This window comes from Zalophus californianus, chromosome 14 (genome assembly GCF_009762305.2).
Source record: "Zalophus californianus isolate mZalCal1 chromosome 14, mZalCal1.pri.v2, whole genome shotgun sequence".
In the NCBI taxonomy this organism is placed as follows: Eukaryota; Metazoa; Chordata; class Mammalia; order Carnivora; family Otariidae; genus Zalophus; species Zalophus californianus.
In genome coordinates, this window is record NC_045608.1 from 1,772,876 (window position 1) to 1,787,907 (window position 15,032).

Consider the following 15,032-nt stretch of genomic DNA (forward strand, 5'->3'; position numbering starts at 1 on the left):
ATTTAACATCTCTTATGTGCTGGACCCCATTCTCAGTGTTGGTGATAATTAGGGAGTAGTGGACAAAAATCCCTGACTACATTGGAGCGGACATTCCAGAGAAAATAGACAATAAACAGCAAACAAAATACATACATACACGATGTAGCTCATCAGCTCATCAGAGGGCTGTAGGTGTTACGGGGGGGAAAGGGGGTCAGGGGTTTGGAGTATGAGGCAGGTGTACAATTTTTAACAGGGTCATTGAAAAGGCATCATTGGATCAAAGTCTTGAAGGAAGTGAGGGACCAAGCTCCACAGATCTCTGGGGAGAGAGCATTCAGACAGGAACAGCCAGTGCAAAGGCCCTGAGGTAGAATGGGGCTGGCTGGGAGTAAGTGGAGGGAAGGGCACTGGAAAATGAGACCCTGGAGGTATTGGGGATGGTCAGATGGTGCAGGGCCTCCCAGGCCACTGTGAAGACTCTGGCTTTTACTCCAAGTGAGTCAATAATTTACATGTAACAATTATAAACTGTTCCATGAATTTGCACAGCCTGTTATCGATTGTATTGTATGTAAGACTGTTGGCTTAAACTTGGGGTACTGAAGAATCAAACGTGCTGCAAGCAACTGTTTCTAATGGAGGAGTGAGTCACAGAAAATGAAACCAGCGGGGTCTAGGGGAAATTTCTAGGCCACACAGAAGAAAGTGGGGAGACGATGTGCTAGGCTGTATTATATTGCCCTTACTGAGCGTCTGTGGCCTCAAGGGTTCCTACCTTGATTTCGGGAGGCTCTGAGTTCTGTTCTAGCTCTAGGAAGGCACTTCTCACTCCCTGGGGACTAAGTGGATGCTTGATCCATTCGGATCCAGTCAACCAGAGACGTGAGGGTGGGGAGGAAGGGTACCAGGGTCAGCAGTCAGCAAAGTTGTGCTACTCATTGTTTCACTCATTACTTGTAACATTCCTTGAAAAGGGCCACATGATACAGCATAGATATCCTATATCCAACAGGGGCTAAATTCCTGATTTTAATAAACGACTGTATTAGTTTTCTACTGTTGCCAGGGCAAATTATAAAAAATTTAGCAGCTTTAAACAATAGGTATTTATTGGCTCGCAGTTCTGGGGGTCAGAGGTCTGGGTTGGGTTCTCTGCTTTGGGGTTCAGAAGGCTGAAATCAAAGTGTCAGTGGTCGGCTGTCACTGGAAGGCACCGGGAAGAATCTGCTCCCAAGCTCAAGCAGGGGGTTGGCAGAGCACAGGTCCTTGTAGCTCAAGACTGAAGTCCCCATTTGCTTGCTGGCTGTCAGGGGCAGTTGGCGTCCACCCGCTTAGCTCCTAGAAGTCTGTCTTCAGTCCTTGTACATTTCAGACCCGACATTTCAGAGCCAGTGATGGGGCATTGACTCCTTCCCACGGTTGGGGCCTCTCTGTCGTCCCCTCTGCTACATCTCCTCCTCCTGCTGGAGAAAAGCCCTCTGCTTGTGAGGGGTCAGGTGGTTAGACTAGGCCCACCCCCATAATCCGGGAAAGTCCATAACCTGTCATCATGAGGTGCAATGGCCACACTGCGTAGGTAGGTATGTGACAGAGACAACAGTGACAAAGTGTGTATTAGTATCCACACGTCATTCTCTCCCCGGCTGGGGAAGAAAGCTCCGGTGACAATTCAACATCATCCAGTTGCTGCCCGTGTTATATGTTTGGGAATAATAGAGGCCAGGGAGGAGGAGACGCCATCCAGGGCCGGCACGCACTGGAGAGAGCGGTTAGCCACCCCGTCTCGCGTGCCTGAGAGAGCAGAGCTGGCCCAGCTGCAGCACCCAGGAGGAGGGGGACCCAGAGGTGTGCAGAGACCACGGGGTTCTGGGACCTGCAGGGCGTGAGACATGGAGCATGGGAAACTACACAAAAAGGATTTTAAAAGGGATGCTGTGTCATCTTTTAATGTTCTTTGGGATGCCTTAATCGGGATTGACCGCGGACCTGCCTGTGTCTGAGGCGCCGCGCACGCTGCACGCTCGGATACCATACCCAGGCTCCAGGGGCACCCGTGGCTGACATCAGCAGCTTTCCGTCAGGGCCATTCGGTGCCCTGGGTCTGTGCGCATCACCGCCCCACGCAGCCCGAAGTGGGGTTCCTCCAGCGCCACGTGCGTCCCGGGTGCTCGTCCTGGAGGAGAGCCCCTTCGGGGTGCGTGTGTCCAAAGCTGCACCGAGCCCTTTCCACAGCCTGGCGGAAATGCTTACCAAAATGTTCACGATCTTTAAAAACAAATGAGTGTGAAAGAACAAAAACAAAAAAGCAAATCAAGAAGGGACAAGAGACACATCTGGTTGACCTGTTGAAGAGGCGGCCGCTGTACAACTCCGCCGGCCCCCAGGCCCCCGTCCCGCCCGGCCCTCAGGCCCGCCCTGCCCCGCAGGCTCCCGCCCGGGGCCCCCCTGCCCCGCCCGGCGCCCGCAGGCCCCAGCCCTTCCTCACTCAGGCCCGGGCTTCCCCTCAGGCCCCACCCCCTCTCCGCCGAGCCCAGTCTGTTCCCCACCCCGCAGGCCCCGCCTTTCCTCCAGGCCCCGCCCCTCGTGGCCCGGCTCGGTCAGCTTCCCGTCCCGCAGGCCCCGCCTTCCCCCAAGGCCCCGCCCCTCGCAGCCCGGCCCCGCCCCCCCCGGCCACGGCCCGACCGCGAAAGCTCCCGCAGGCTGCGTGGGCCGGGGCGCGGCGCGGCCGGGCATGCGCAGAGCGTGCAGGCGCGGTTGCCGTGGCAGCGCCGGCGGGTGGGGAGGGCGCGGCGCGGAGCCGGCGACCGGCGGGCTGAGGCGGCGCGGCCACCGGGAGTCCGCGGCGGCCGGAGGCGGCGTCGGGCAGGCCCGAGCGGTGGGGCGCGGCGCCCGGGCCCGTGGGGATGCGGGACCGGCTGCCGGACCTGAGGGCGGTGAGCGGCGAGCGGGCGGCGGATAGCGGTTCGGGCCGGGCGGCGCCGGGCGGGGCCGGGCGCGGGGGCCTCCGGGGCGGGGGGCGCCGGGGAGGGCGGGCCTGGTCGGGAGGGGCGGCGGGGGTCGCTGGGTCCGCTGCGTCCTGGACGCATCCGCCGCTCAGAGGCAGGAGCGCTTATTCCCTCGCTGACAGATGGGGAAACTGAGTCTTGGAGAGCGCAGTTTGCCGGGGGCCTCGAAGCCCCTTTCGGAGCCGCTCGCTGCTGGCCCAGGCTGAAGGCGCTCCACGGCGTCGCCCTGTTCGATCCTCTGCGCAGCACTGCGGGCAGCCAGAGCTCACTGAGCTGTGGTCGGTCCCCGGGGGTGTGGACGCCCGAGAGCAGGGGCTCGTGCCCGTGCCCACTGTCTGCCCCCGCCCGTGGGAGGAGGAGGGCTCACGAGGCCGCCGGCCTGGGGGCGCCTGGTGGCCCGGGACGCTGGGGCCGAGGGCAGGGCCGGGTGCGGAGCCGTGCGCGCGTTTCCCCGGCGAGAACCAGGACCGCGTGCGTGCCCTTACCTAGCGGCCAGCGCTCCCTGCCCGGGGAGTGTGGGGCCCGCGGCCAGTGACCTCGGCCAGGGACCCTTTACTGAGCGAGAGGGGAGCTCCCTCAGGAACGGGGCGAGCTTTGATGCACTGCGCGTGTGTTCAGGACGACAGCTCGGGGCTGGGGGTTTATAGAGTGAGGGAGAGTTGAGACATTTTAGGCCCACAGTTAATTACGACGTTTTTCTTTAAAAAGGCAAGTAATTAATGCTGAGTGCTTATGCCCTGTATCCCACCGCGCCGGGAAAGCCTCCGCCCTGTGCAGCCAGGCCGGCTCAGAGCCGGGCGCTGGGCCCGCTGCCCAAGGCATCCGTTGCATGTGGTGACTTAACTGCCTCTCTCCTTTGCCTCTGGAGTGCACCTGGTTATAGGCCATTTTTAGGAAAGTAGAGGGAATAGTCCCTTTAATCATTACTGACGTTCTGTGCATCTGATGAGGCAGCCTGCTTCAGAAAGGCAAAGGATGACTCTCCCTTGGGATCATAGAAATTAGGCTTTACACTCATTCCACAGCCTTTCTCCATAGCGATTTTTTTCTTCCCTTTTCGTTAATGGCCAATATTCTGATCTCTGCAGTTGAACATCATGTTCAACGTAGCAAATCTCACCCCATAGAATGTCTTTCTGTGCCACGAGGAGCTCAAATATTTGTTGAGGGGAAGAAATGCTGAATGCATCTGAACAGGAGGACTGTAACTTAGCAAACAAAAGACCTCCGAATAGATGTAATATTGGGGGATAGTAAGAAAGATCTGTCAGTGGACTATATAAACAGCTTTTCTTGGCTTGATTAGCAAAAAATAAATCAGGTAGTTATTTACTACTGTTGAAGCTTATGTATACTCCAGCTGTCTCTGCTGCAGCGTGAAGGACATGTGACCTGTCTTGATCTAGAATTTCAGAGCTAGAAGTGGCCTTCTCTAGTCCAGTACCATCCTGCTCTAGATAAAGACACTGAGCAATTGTGGAGCAGACTGCTGAAAGTTTCTCCTGGTGGAGCTGTCTAATCTTGGGCAAATTTTTTTTAAAACTCTCAAAACCTTAATTTTCCTGTACATAACTTGGGGATAATAATATCTCTCCTGCTTACTCATAGAAGAAATTGTGAAACATGAAATTATCTCCTGTGTGTGACACTCTGGGAGGAGGTGGGAGGAAATGCCATGTAATTATAAGTGCTATTAATATTTATTAGTTTTTTAATGCTTGCGGGAAGTCATAAAAAGCAATCTTCTATCTAGTGTAAAATATTAATTTAAAATTGAATTTGACATATTTAAAGCTTAGTAAGTTTTAATATTTAAAAGCTCATCTGAAAATTATCCAATATAAAAGTCAAACTTTTATTTTTCCTTAAGGAAATGTATCCTTTCCGGATAGTTCTTGGAGTAGTTGAATATCTATTTATGACCTTGTTTCTAAGCTGGTGTTTTTTTTTCCTAGGTGAATTCTAATTTGGTAGTTAACATGCCTCATCAACAACGTCCAGCCTGGCAAAACAGTTGCTTTTGGAAACCTCCAAAAGGTTTCCTTTATTAGCTGTTAGTGCTTTCTCCTGAGAAGAAGATTATCACTGATAGGGTTCCCCTTGGAAAAGACCTAAATATTAGTGTGTACAATTTGTCAAATTCAGATTTAGCTGCTTCTAACCAATGATTCTCTCTCTCTCTTTTTTTAAAAAATTTTGTTTATTTGAGAGAGAGAGAGAGACAGCGAGAGAGGGAACACAAGCAGGGGGAGCGGGAGAGGGAGAAGCAGGCTTCCCGCGGAGCAAGGAGCCCAATGTGGGACTCGATCCCAGGACTCTGGGACCATGACCTGATCTGAAGGCAGACGCTTAACGACTGAGCCACCCAGGAGCCCCACCAATGATTCTCTTTTTGAGCAGCCAGTTTATTGGGTGCAGAAAGTTTAAGTGACTTGTTCAAGATCTCCTAGACTCTGAACCCAGAAAGATGTTGTTTCTGATTTATAGGAAGTAGAAGAACCACCTGTCCAACAGACACATGAGTGCCTGGTCTCTAGGAGGTGGTGTGCAGGATGCAGAGAAACACAGATCTGACGTGGGTGCACGTGTGGAGGCAAATGGCCAGGGCGGGAAGGAGGGAGGGAAGGTGGAAAACATCTTAGGATGAATAAGTAAATACAAGATGGATACCTGTTCTATGAGAGACAGGGACTCCAGCTGTGTTATGATTGCCTTTTTAAAAAAAGTTTGTGTATGTAAATGGATGTATTTATTATAGTTAAGAGTAGAGAAACTACCATTTCAACTGTGGGTATTGTTTACAGGATCATAAACAAATACACGGTCTTTCCATGTCTTCATTAGCAGACCTAAGGGAAATGAGAAAATTAGTAGTTTTAATCCCTGGATTCAAGGTGATGAATTGCAAATGCAGTTTTTTAAAGGGTAGAAAAATTGCCCAGATATTTTAAAAGTTATTTTTTTGACAGCTCAGCCTGCGCATCTTAGTGTAAAGATTCAGATTCCCATTTATAAAATAAAACATTTTTTTCCTAAATACTTCGCTGAAACTTAAAATGTAAGAATTTTAAAGTATATTTATGATTTCCTAAATGCGTATGTTTATAACTTAAAACTTTATGGTTTATTTAGTCCCACCAACTTTTTATATTTTGTTTGTCATCATAGAAACAGTTCCCCCAGTTGGACTCTATGGGTTCTCTATTCTTAACTATCACAAATATGTTCATATGTATCCATGGTGTGTCTCTTTTTAAGACAACAAAACTTTGACATTTCCACAGATTAATTCTTCTTGTTTTTAACCTCAAGGCTGTTGTGAATTTAAGGAATAGAGAACCTATGAGAACCAGTTCACGAAAAGCCAGTTCATAAAAGGGTTTCCTCTTTGGTGCACACTTCCCGGGGCCGTCTTGGTTGTATCATCGGGTGCTGCCTGCTGTTTCTGAGGCGGCGTCCCTCCTCCGTGCCTTTGTGGTCTCAGCGCATGCAGGCGTCGCCCCTGGGAGATCTTCCTGCCCTGCTTTCCTCTTAGGTCCCCAGAGATGGCCATCTTCCTGTGTCTGAGCACCGACGCCACCCTGTTTTCTTCCAGACTCTTCACCCTTTCCAGGGCCGACTTGTGCGGCCAGTTGTGCTCAGAACGTGCCAGGTGTTGATTGAATTTGTGTGTTTCTGTTTCAAGATCCCATGGTGAGGAAGATGGAGATGACAGTGGAATGTGTTGTCCTCGAGGTTCTTTGGGTCACGAGGGACAGAAACCCCTTAGCTGCACCAGAGAAGGGAGGAGATTTATCCAAAGTTAGACCGATGCCTCAATTGGAGGGCAGAAACGTGCTGCCCGGTCTCCTGCTGCGGAGTGGAGCCAGGGACCAGCGAGTGATGGCTCCGCGCGGCTCACACCGGCTTTGTCTCAGCCCCGTGTGCATCTCTGCTTCTTGTCCTCTGCCCTCCCCACCCTCACCTCGGTCTCCTCCCCCTTCTCTTCGTTTGCTCCCCTGAGCCCTCTGAGTGGGGCCTGGCTCCGTCACAGCCCCGATGCACGAGCTGTGGGAAGGCAGGTGGTGTGCTTGCTGCCGGGACACTTGGGGGGGGGGCAGGAACGAGCCAAGTACATTCTTGCTCTGAGGGAAATAGAGCAGGGTGCGTGGCTGTGGGTGGGCTGGTTGCGGCCTGAAGGAGACGGAGAAGCCCGCCGGGGGCAGGTCGGGGCAGCTGTGCCCCAGCGGAAGCTCCAAGGCTCCAAGGTGGGGACGAGCTGTATATGAAGGACGGAGGGAGGACTAGTGCGTCCGTGAGCGAAAGGGAGAGGTAAGGAGAAACCTTTAAACACGTCACGGGGAGAAAGTCAAATGGCAGAAGCATCTATGCAGTGCCATTCGGTTGATGTCAAGTCTAAGTACCTGTAAGAGGTATTTGTGTGATATTAACAGTGGAGACAAGCGTTCAGTCAAAGTACGAAAATGTGAAACAACATTGGGACGTAAAGCATAATAATATAAAAATATGAAGAAGGCATGTGACATATAAATGCCAGGAGACAGCTATGTATAGGAGACAACCTATATTCAGTTACAGGCACTCTTTTCTTTTACTTAAGCGATTTAAGTTAATGTTTTCTAGCAGCAAAGATACAGCAGCTGTATATATTTCAAAAAAGCGTAGTTTATGTGCCCACAGTTACTATCTGTGCAAGGCCCTCGTGTCTCTGCATGTGGAGAAAGAAGCCAGTGTTTTATCCAGGTTTGGATTCTACTAACTTGTGATAATTCAGCTTCTATTGAAATCTAAACAGTGAGCATTCCAGGGACAAATTTTTCGCGTCTGTGAAACAGTCCCCAAGCATGGACGCTGCTCAGTGTCTGCTCCTGACAATAGTGGTCACACACGGAGGATTTCATTTTTTATACGCTACTTTGAAGGGGGCCTCTTTTAAAATTTAACAGAAACGGAATGTTGATGTTTGAATGTTTATCTTGCACTTTGACACTTTGGAAATCAAACACATCACGTTGGAGAGTGTTCCCACTGCTTTTAGAAACTGCTTTGCCAAGAGTCGTTTTGTTATTCACAGTAAAGCCACGGTCAGGCCTCGATCAGGGCTCGGACTCCACTGTCCCAGCAGGAGGGACTGAAGGAGGTGCTCCTGTGAGTAGCAGTGTTCTGTCTGCCATCTCTCGGTTTCCCTTTCTGAGGAATGGCAAACCTAAGACAGTGATGGAACCTATCTCCAGTTACCTGATAGTTTTGAGAATTCCTGTTAGAAATAAGAAGTAGAGGTAGAGGTTGTAAAATAAGGATGAAGACAGGAGACAGAAGAGAAAATGCATTCCAAGTCCTCTGGCTCTTTGCTGGCTGCAGGCAGAGGGCACTCCCTTGCCTGCAGGGCTGGCTGGAGATCAGGGGTGCCGCGCGGGTCAGAGGGCGGAGGCCGCATTGGGCTTCCTTGGTCTGGTTTGCTGGTGGCCACCGCATGTGGGGTATGGTCAGTGAAAGTGTGGCAGTGACATGACGTGCCCCCCTGGGGGCGCGAGGTCGGGGACCGTCGCCCTGAGAACCGCGGTGGGCCATGTGGTCTCTCCTGCAGTGGCAGCTGGAGTTGTCTGCTGTGTGGGGCCTCGAGCGGGCATCTCCTGTGTGGGATTTGCCTGGGGTGACCTAGTGCGGTGGGGGTGGGGGGCACAGGTGAAGCTGCGGGGAGATGGCGGTTGAACCGCGTGATGGACGCATCCGAGGCTCACTGTAGTATACCTTCTCCTTGTGTGGCTTTGCAGTGTTCCACAGAAAGCAGACCAGAACGGCCATGTGTGAGCCTGCAGTTACTTTCAGACCAGTGTGACGTGAGCAGCCCTGTGAGAGTCCAGTGGGGCAGGTGCCTTTCTCATCTCTCGGTGCTCCGGGCCACAGGGAGAACCGCTGCACTAGCTCCTAAATCGAGTTCACGTCTGTCCACGGGAAGCCATTACTTAGGTGATGCTCCTTCATTCTGTTGTTCTGATTCGAGCTGGACATGACATAACCGTTTCCTTCTGAGACCCCACAGCGGAGAAGGGAAGACGAATACCCACCGGGAAGTAGAGTGATACAGGGCCCAGTTAGGATGAGTGGGGTAAGGTGTACGCTCTCTGGAAGGCGAAGGGTGAGGCTGCCGCCGGGAGTCGGGACGAGGGCCTGGTAGCTGGGCTCTGTCTGCAGTGGAGGACCTGTGGGGAAGCTCTTCCTCTGAGGCGTGGATGGTGAATATTTAAGAGCAAGGGCGTTTGGAGTCAAATTGACAAGGGCAGCCCCTCTGTCCTTGGTGCCTCGGCCTCTTCCTGGCAACATGGGGGTAGTTAATGGGACCGTTGGCTGAGTGTTGGAGCTGGAGGTGAAGGGCAGCTCTTTGTGGTCAGAGTCATCGTGGGGGAGTTGTTGATGGTGAGCTTTGTAAAGTCCAACAGACCTGGATTCGCATCCTGGCCCAGCACTGCTTTGCCCTGAACACTTGAGCACGTCCCTTCACCGTGTGGTTTGTGTTCCAGTGCGTGACGTGGCCATGCGGACACGGGCCGTGGGTGGTGGTTGGCAAGGGTGCTTCCTGCAGTCCTGGCTCTCCGTAGCCGGCAGCAGCACTCTGTGTCCTCGAGTATTGCTTACCTTGATGTCTGTTTCTGCAGCTTGCTTGCCGATGGCCAGTTTAAGTGTGGCTTTGCTCCCAACTGAGACTAGGATGATTTGATGAAAGCCTTTGTCAGTTGACACAGCCCTGTGACAGAGAGACCCCTTCGGTCACACAGGTAGATGGAAGTGCTTACAGCCCGTCTCTGAAGGAGGTGGGGCCGAGGGAGCCCATGTTTCACAGACCCGGAGACAGAAACTTGGAGGTTCAGGCGCTGCCGGGAAGGAGACTGGAACCCACATCTGGACGACACTGTTTTCCTGCTGACAGTAATGGGAAAACCGTCTTGATCAGTGGGGGAGGCCAGTGCATGGAAGGCAGCCCTGACGGGCCGGGTCAGTGTCCTTGGGCTGTCAGAACAAAGTACCACAGACCGGGGGCTGATACACGGCAGGAGGGGTTCTCCCAGCTCTGGAGGCCAGAGGTCTGAGAGGGAGGCATGGCAGGCCCATGCGCCCTCGGCACCGGTGGGGGGCTCCTTCCTTGCCCTTGCAGCTTCCAGTGGGGCTGGCCGTCCTTGGGGGCATCCTGGTGGCCCTCTTCCCCTGGGTGGCTGTCTTCTCTTACGAGGACAGGGGTCATGTTGGGTGAAGGACCCACCCTGCTCCAGGATGACCTCATCGTCACCCGCACAAACCCTTGTTCCCACCGTGGTTCACATGCTGAGGCCTGGGATTAGGCCTTTCACGTCTGCTTTTCTAGGGACACAGTTCAACTCATAATACCTGTCCTGTTAACACAGACAAACCAAGCATTGTCAGTAGCACGCATTCCAGGCGCCTTTCTCAACAACTGGTGTCATGTGAGAGCAAGGTGGTGGCTCAGTGTAACTCAGGACATTACCGGGAAGCCCCCACCCTGGGGAGTCAGGGCAAAGGGAATAAATAGGGTTAACGGAGTGTGCGGCCACGCCTGAGGGGAACCAGGGGGTCCCTCCCCAGCCCAGCGAGCGCGCACGCCAGCAAGAGGGACAGTGCAGGCTCATGCCGTGGGGTGCTCCTGCCTCCCCCTTGTGGACTGTGCTGCTGGTCTGCCCCGCTCGTCTCGTCTGCGCGGCATGCACCGTGTCACCCTGCGACCCTGCGATTAGGGCTTCCTCACACCCTCGTACAAGCCACTCCTCTGAGTGAGCTCTTCCTGTCTATCTCAGAGAAACCTCTCTTTTCCCTTTGCCTCCGCTAACTGACGTGGCTTTTCTTGGCCCAGAAGAGGCCCCAGGCTGAGAGAGGTGACATCTAGAGATCTCCTCAGGGTGGTGAGAGATTGTTGTTGACTCTTAGGCCGAATCTTGCTTTCACGAGGGCCCTGGATGGTGCAGAGGGAAGCCTTCCTGTGCTTTCCTAAACATTTACTAACTGCACACTTTTCTTAGCTAAATTTTAGTAGAATTTTGTTTCCAAGTTTTTTGTAGGCTGTAGATCAGTAAAGCTACAGTCCAGACTTGGAATGGGTAAAGACTTCCATTTTGCTAAGGTTCTGAGAATTCCTGGAACCCACGGCCACCTGAGCTTCCACAGGTTGGCAGTGAGTGGGCTTGGCAGTGAGCGGGCTCATCCGGTGTGTCCTCACGGAGATGGTTCAAAAGCCGTTCCCTCCGCGTCTTTCTGGCAGGTTTTCTTTCCTTTTGTCTTAGTCCCGCTCTCCCCAGTAGGGGATGCTGTATACACGCCTTTGATGCCCACGGTGAGCTCAGGGAGGAGACCCCTGGGCTGGGCGGTCGGTGCTCTGTGCTGAACACAGCCGATGCCGTCTTCCCAGGGCTGGCTTCCACCGGTACAGAGTTTGCCTCCCTGGAATGTGGTTCTTTACGCGGGGTCCAGGCACCAGCAGCCGCACTAGACTGTGTTAGAATGTTCTAGAGTGTTCAGAATGCCCCACCCTGACCTGCTGAGTCAGAGACCCAGCCTTCCCATGATTCTCATGCAACTCAAGTTTGAGAACTGCCCTAGAATATTCTTTGATGGGATTTAAATGTACAGAGCCTGACTGCCGGTGTAGCATCACTGTGGCTCTTTCCAGTTCGGGACAGTCGCTTTCCTTCTTCCTACTGACTGTTTCCTTATTAAAGTGCTTATTGATTATTTGTGGGTGCCCCTGGGAGTTACTCACTTAGGGAAAAATGAAGAACACCAGCTACTACATGTGCAAGTTCCTTGAAAATTGTGTGCTTTAGCAAAGTTAGTCAGTGGTGTGTTTTTTAATCTTTATAGAAAATATGCAGTACGAGGGGTTCAGTTCTTGAGGATAAAACTTGCTGTGTCATGTTGACCTTGGTGGTCACTAAGTTCTTGGAAGTCCCTCCATTGTTTCCAGGAAGCGGCCGTGCTGCCCGCAGGGCTGTCTGCTGTCCCCGTCCTGCCCCAGCTGTGCGCCCGGGGTCCTCCGTGGGCCGGCCCCACAGACAGCGCTGGCTTGTCACAGCCCCGCACTCTAGCCACTTGCCTTTCTCTCCCAGCGTTTGTACCTGTGGGAACATTTCTAAAATCCGAATTTTCCTTTTTATATTTTCCATTTTAGTGTAGAAAAAATGACGATGGGGACACAAGTGTTGTTGTTGAGAAGGACCATTTCATGGATGATTTCTTCCATCAGGTAAGAGCCGTTCGATGAAGCCCAGTAGACTTTCTTCTTTAAACACAGTGTAACTGTGTGTGTGTTATATTTGGAAAATACCAAAAGTAATATTTTAAAAAGTTGTTTTTGATGACATAAGTTCTCTAGAATTTCTCGTGCTCTGAACATATCTGGTAGTATTGAGCCATTCTTCCTGGTGATAGGCCTGGGGAGGGGTTGGTGGGAGTGTGGCTTAGAGCCCCAGCCCCTGCCCTCCCCAGGGAGGGGCCTTCCGCTCCCGGCGTATCCCGGCCTAACGGGGAGCCGGGGCTGGACGCGAGCTCCGAGGGGGAGGGGGAGGGCTGCCTCCAGGAGCCTGGCCACGCCCCAGGGTAGGTCTGTGTCTCACAGGCCCTCGCCCCAGGGCTGGTGGTGGTCTCCAGACTGAGGGCCGCCTGCTCCTTTAGAGAGTGGCACAGATCTGGTTCTTGGTTTCTGGGAGCCACGAGCCGACCCACGTTGGCTGTGGTGCCGTGGAGGCACGGGAATGGTGCCCGTGCTTGGAGGGGGGGTGCTCGGGAGCAGCAGAGTCCAACTGAAGTTCAGGTTTTCACTCGTTAAATAGTTGTTTCATTTTACAGTTAAGCTTTGTGGAATGACTTCTTAGACAAATAGACAACGATGTTAATACAAACTTGTTTTTAGAGTATGGCATTCAGATCTTAAATATCACTTAGAACATCGTAAAAGACAGGATTTTGCACCTGGCCGGTGCCCTACCGGGTGGCCAGGAAGTGTCCCCTTTGTGAAGATGATTTGTAAGGGACAGAAAGAGATCCTGTGCCATGTCCCTCCTCGCCGTCGGTGGGGGTGGGCACCATGCTGATCGCCGGCTGCCCCCTGGCACCGTGTTGGGAGCGCGACAGCCCCCTTTCCTTTCTGGGCCACTGGGGCTGCTGCCAGAGAGACTGCAGAACTCTGCGGGGGGCCAGATGGTGTCTTTTCTACTTGCTGACCGTTGTGTACCACGGAGTTTACTGCAGAAACGGCACTTTCCGGACGGCTGGTGGAGCTGCCGGCCTGTGCACAGAACCCAGAGTATCCCGCGTGTGTTTACGCCTTCATGATGAACTAGCAAACGTTTAAAAGAGTCAGCTTTTATTTTATGCATTGTTTTTACATGAATTAGTAATAATATTACAAGTATGTAAAGTTTATAAAGTCCTACAGAAATTGCGTGTGGATGGAAATCGCCTCCAGGCCTAGCAACACGGCCGTTCGCCCTTCTAGGAAGCCAGAATTCTGTGTTACACTCTCCTCTAAACACTTGGTTTTCCAAATGTGCTTTGGAGCTGGGACTGGGGCCTCTGGGCGGCCAAGACCCCTTCAAGGAGTCCATGTGGTCAGGACCATTTTCATAGTGATACGAAGTTGTCTTTTCCCCCTTCTCTCATGAATAAGTGTGTGGACTTACTCTCTTCGCTGCTGTCACAAAGAAGCACGACCCGAGTGGCTTCCCCCGACAGGCATTCACCATCGTGCAGTTCCAGCCAGACCTGAAATGGGCCTGCTGGCGGGGCTGGCTCCTTTTGGAGGCTCCAGGGAAGAAGACTCCAGAGTGTTGGCTCTGAAAGTGCATCACTCCAGCCTCTGCCGATGTTACCACACCCCCTTCTTCTAGATTTAATCCTCTCGGCTCCTTTTTGTAAGGACTCTTGTGGTTGCTTTGGGGCAACTCAGACAATCCAGGATAATTTCCCATCTTAAGACTCTTAGCCCCATCTGCAAGGTCCCTTTCGCCCTATAAGGGAACACTTGCAGGTTTCGGATGTGGACTTCTACCACAACGTGGAATGATCTTATAATTACTATTTTAAAATGAATCAGTAAACATTTAAACTATTTTTCCAGTGTGGTAATTATGGATACGTGGATCCATTTGGATAAATCACGCTGGTGAGTACCTTACATTTTGAAACAGGTGTTGAATAGTTTAGATCACGAGAGGTAAAAACCATGACTCTGGAGGCTTGGCCCCATCGGCTGCAGACGCCTCCCCACGTGGAGTGTTACTGCCAGGGTAGCCTTGTCTACCTCGACCGCACGGAGCACTGGGTGCGTGGCCTTGTGCTTCCAGTGAATGTCATCTGTGCTAACACTTGGGTCTTGATTGTAAAGGTTTTTTTCTTTTTTTTTTTTAAAGATTTTATTTATTTATTTGACAGAGAGAGACACAGCGAGAGAGGGAACACAAGCAGGGGAAGTGGGAGAGGGAGAAGCAGGCTTCCCGCTGAGTAGGGAGCCCGATGCGGCTTGATCCCAGGACCCCGGGATCATGACCTGAGCCGAAGGCAGACGCCCAATGACTGAGCCACCCAGGCGCCCCTAAAGATTTTATTTATTTATTTGACACAGAGAGGGGGTGGGGGAGAGAGCAAGCACAAGCAGGGGGAGCGGGAGAGGGAGAAGCAGGCTTCCCGCGGAGCAGGGAGCCCGATGCGGGGCTTGATCCCAGGACCCTGAGATCATGACCTGAGCCGAAGGCAGACGCTTAACGACTGAGCCATCCAGGCGCCCCACTTGTAAAGGTTTTTACAACCTGATAGGTTTTGTTGGTGAATGTCAGTTGATACCACCTTAGTCATGGAGGTATGGATCTTAACATGGTACATTTTTTTATCTTTCAATTAAATAATTATCAATGTGAGAATGGAAAAAGGCTGTTCTTTTTTCATGTGGTAATTGTTCATTTATCCTTCCCTTTTTAGGTAATGGGAAGTGGTAGCAGATTTGAATTTGCCACAACAGTGATGGCTGTTTGTGTCTGTCCT

General features: G+C 52.3%; 1 protein-coding gene across 10 annotated transcripts in view; it reads left to right on the top strand.

Annotated features, from left to right (window-relative positions):
- Positions 1-2,745: 2,745 nt before the first annotated feature.
- Positions 2,746-15,032, top strand: part of STX2 (syntaxin 2) — a 196,058-nt gene continuing 183,771 nt past the window's right edge. For 3 of the 10 annotated variants that reach the window (XR_003516868.1, XM_027575842.2, XM_027575841.1), the window contains exons 1-2: positions 2,748-2,918; positions 12,166-12,240. Coding sequence is in view for 5 of the 10 variants with exons in the window: in XM_027575842.2 (XP_027431643.1) it covers positions 2,889-2,918; positions 12,166-12,240 (105 nt within the window). In the remaining 5 variants the exon portion in view is untranslated. Of the gene's footprint in view, positions 2,919-8,387; positions 8,961-12,165; positions 12,241-15,032 lie in introns of those variants that run through there. The other 7 variants (XR_003516870.1, XR_003516869.2, XM_027575840.2 and 4 more) reach the window with 5 other exon arrangements.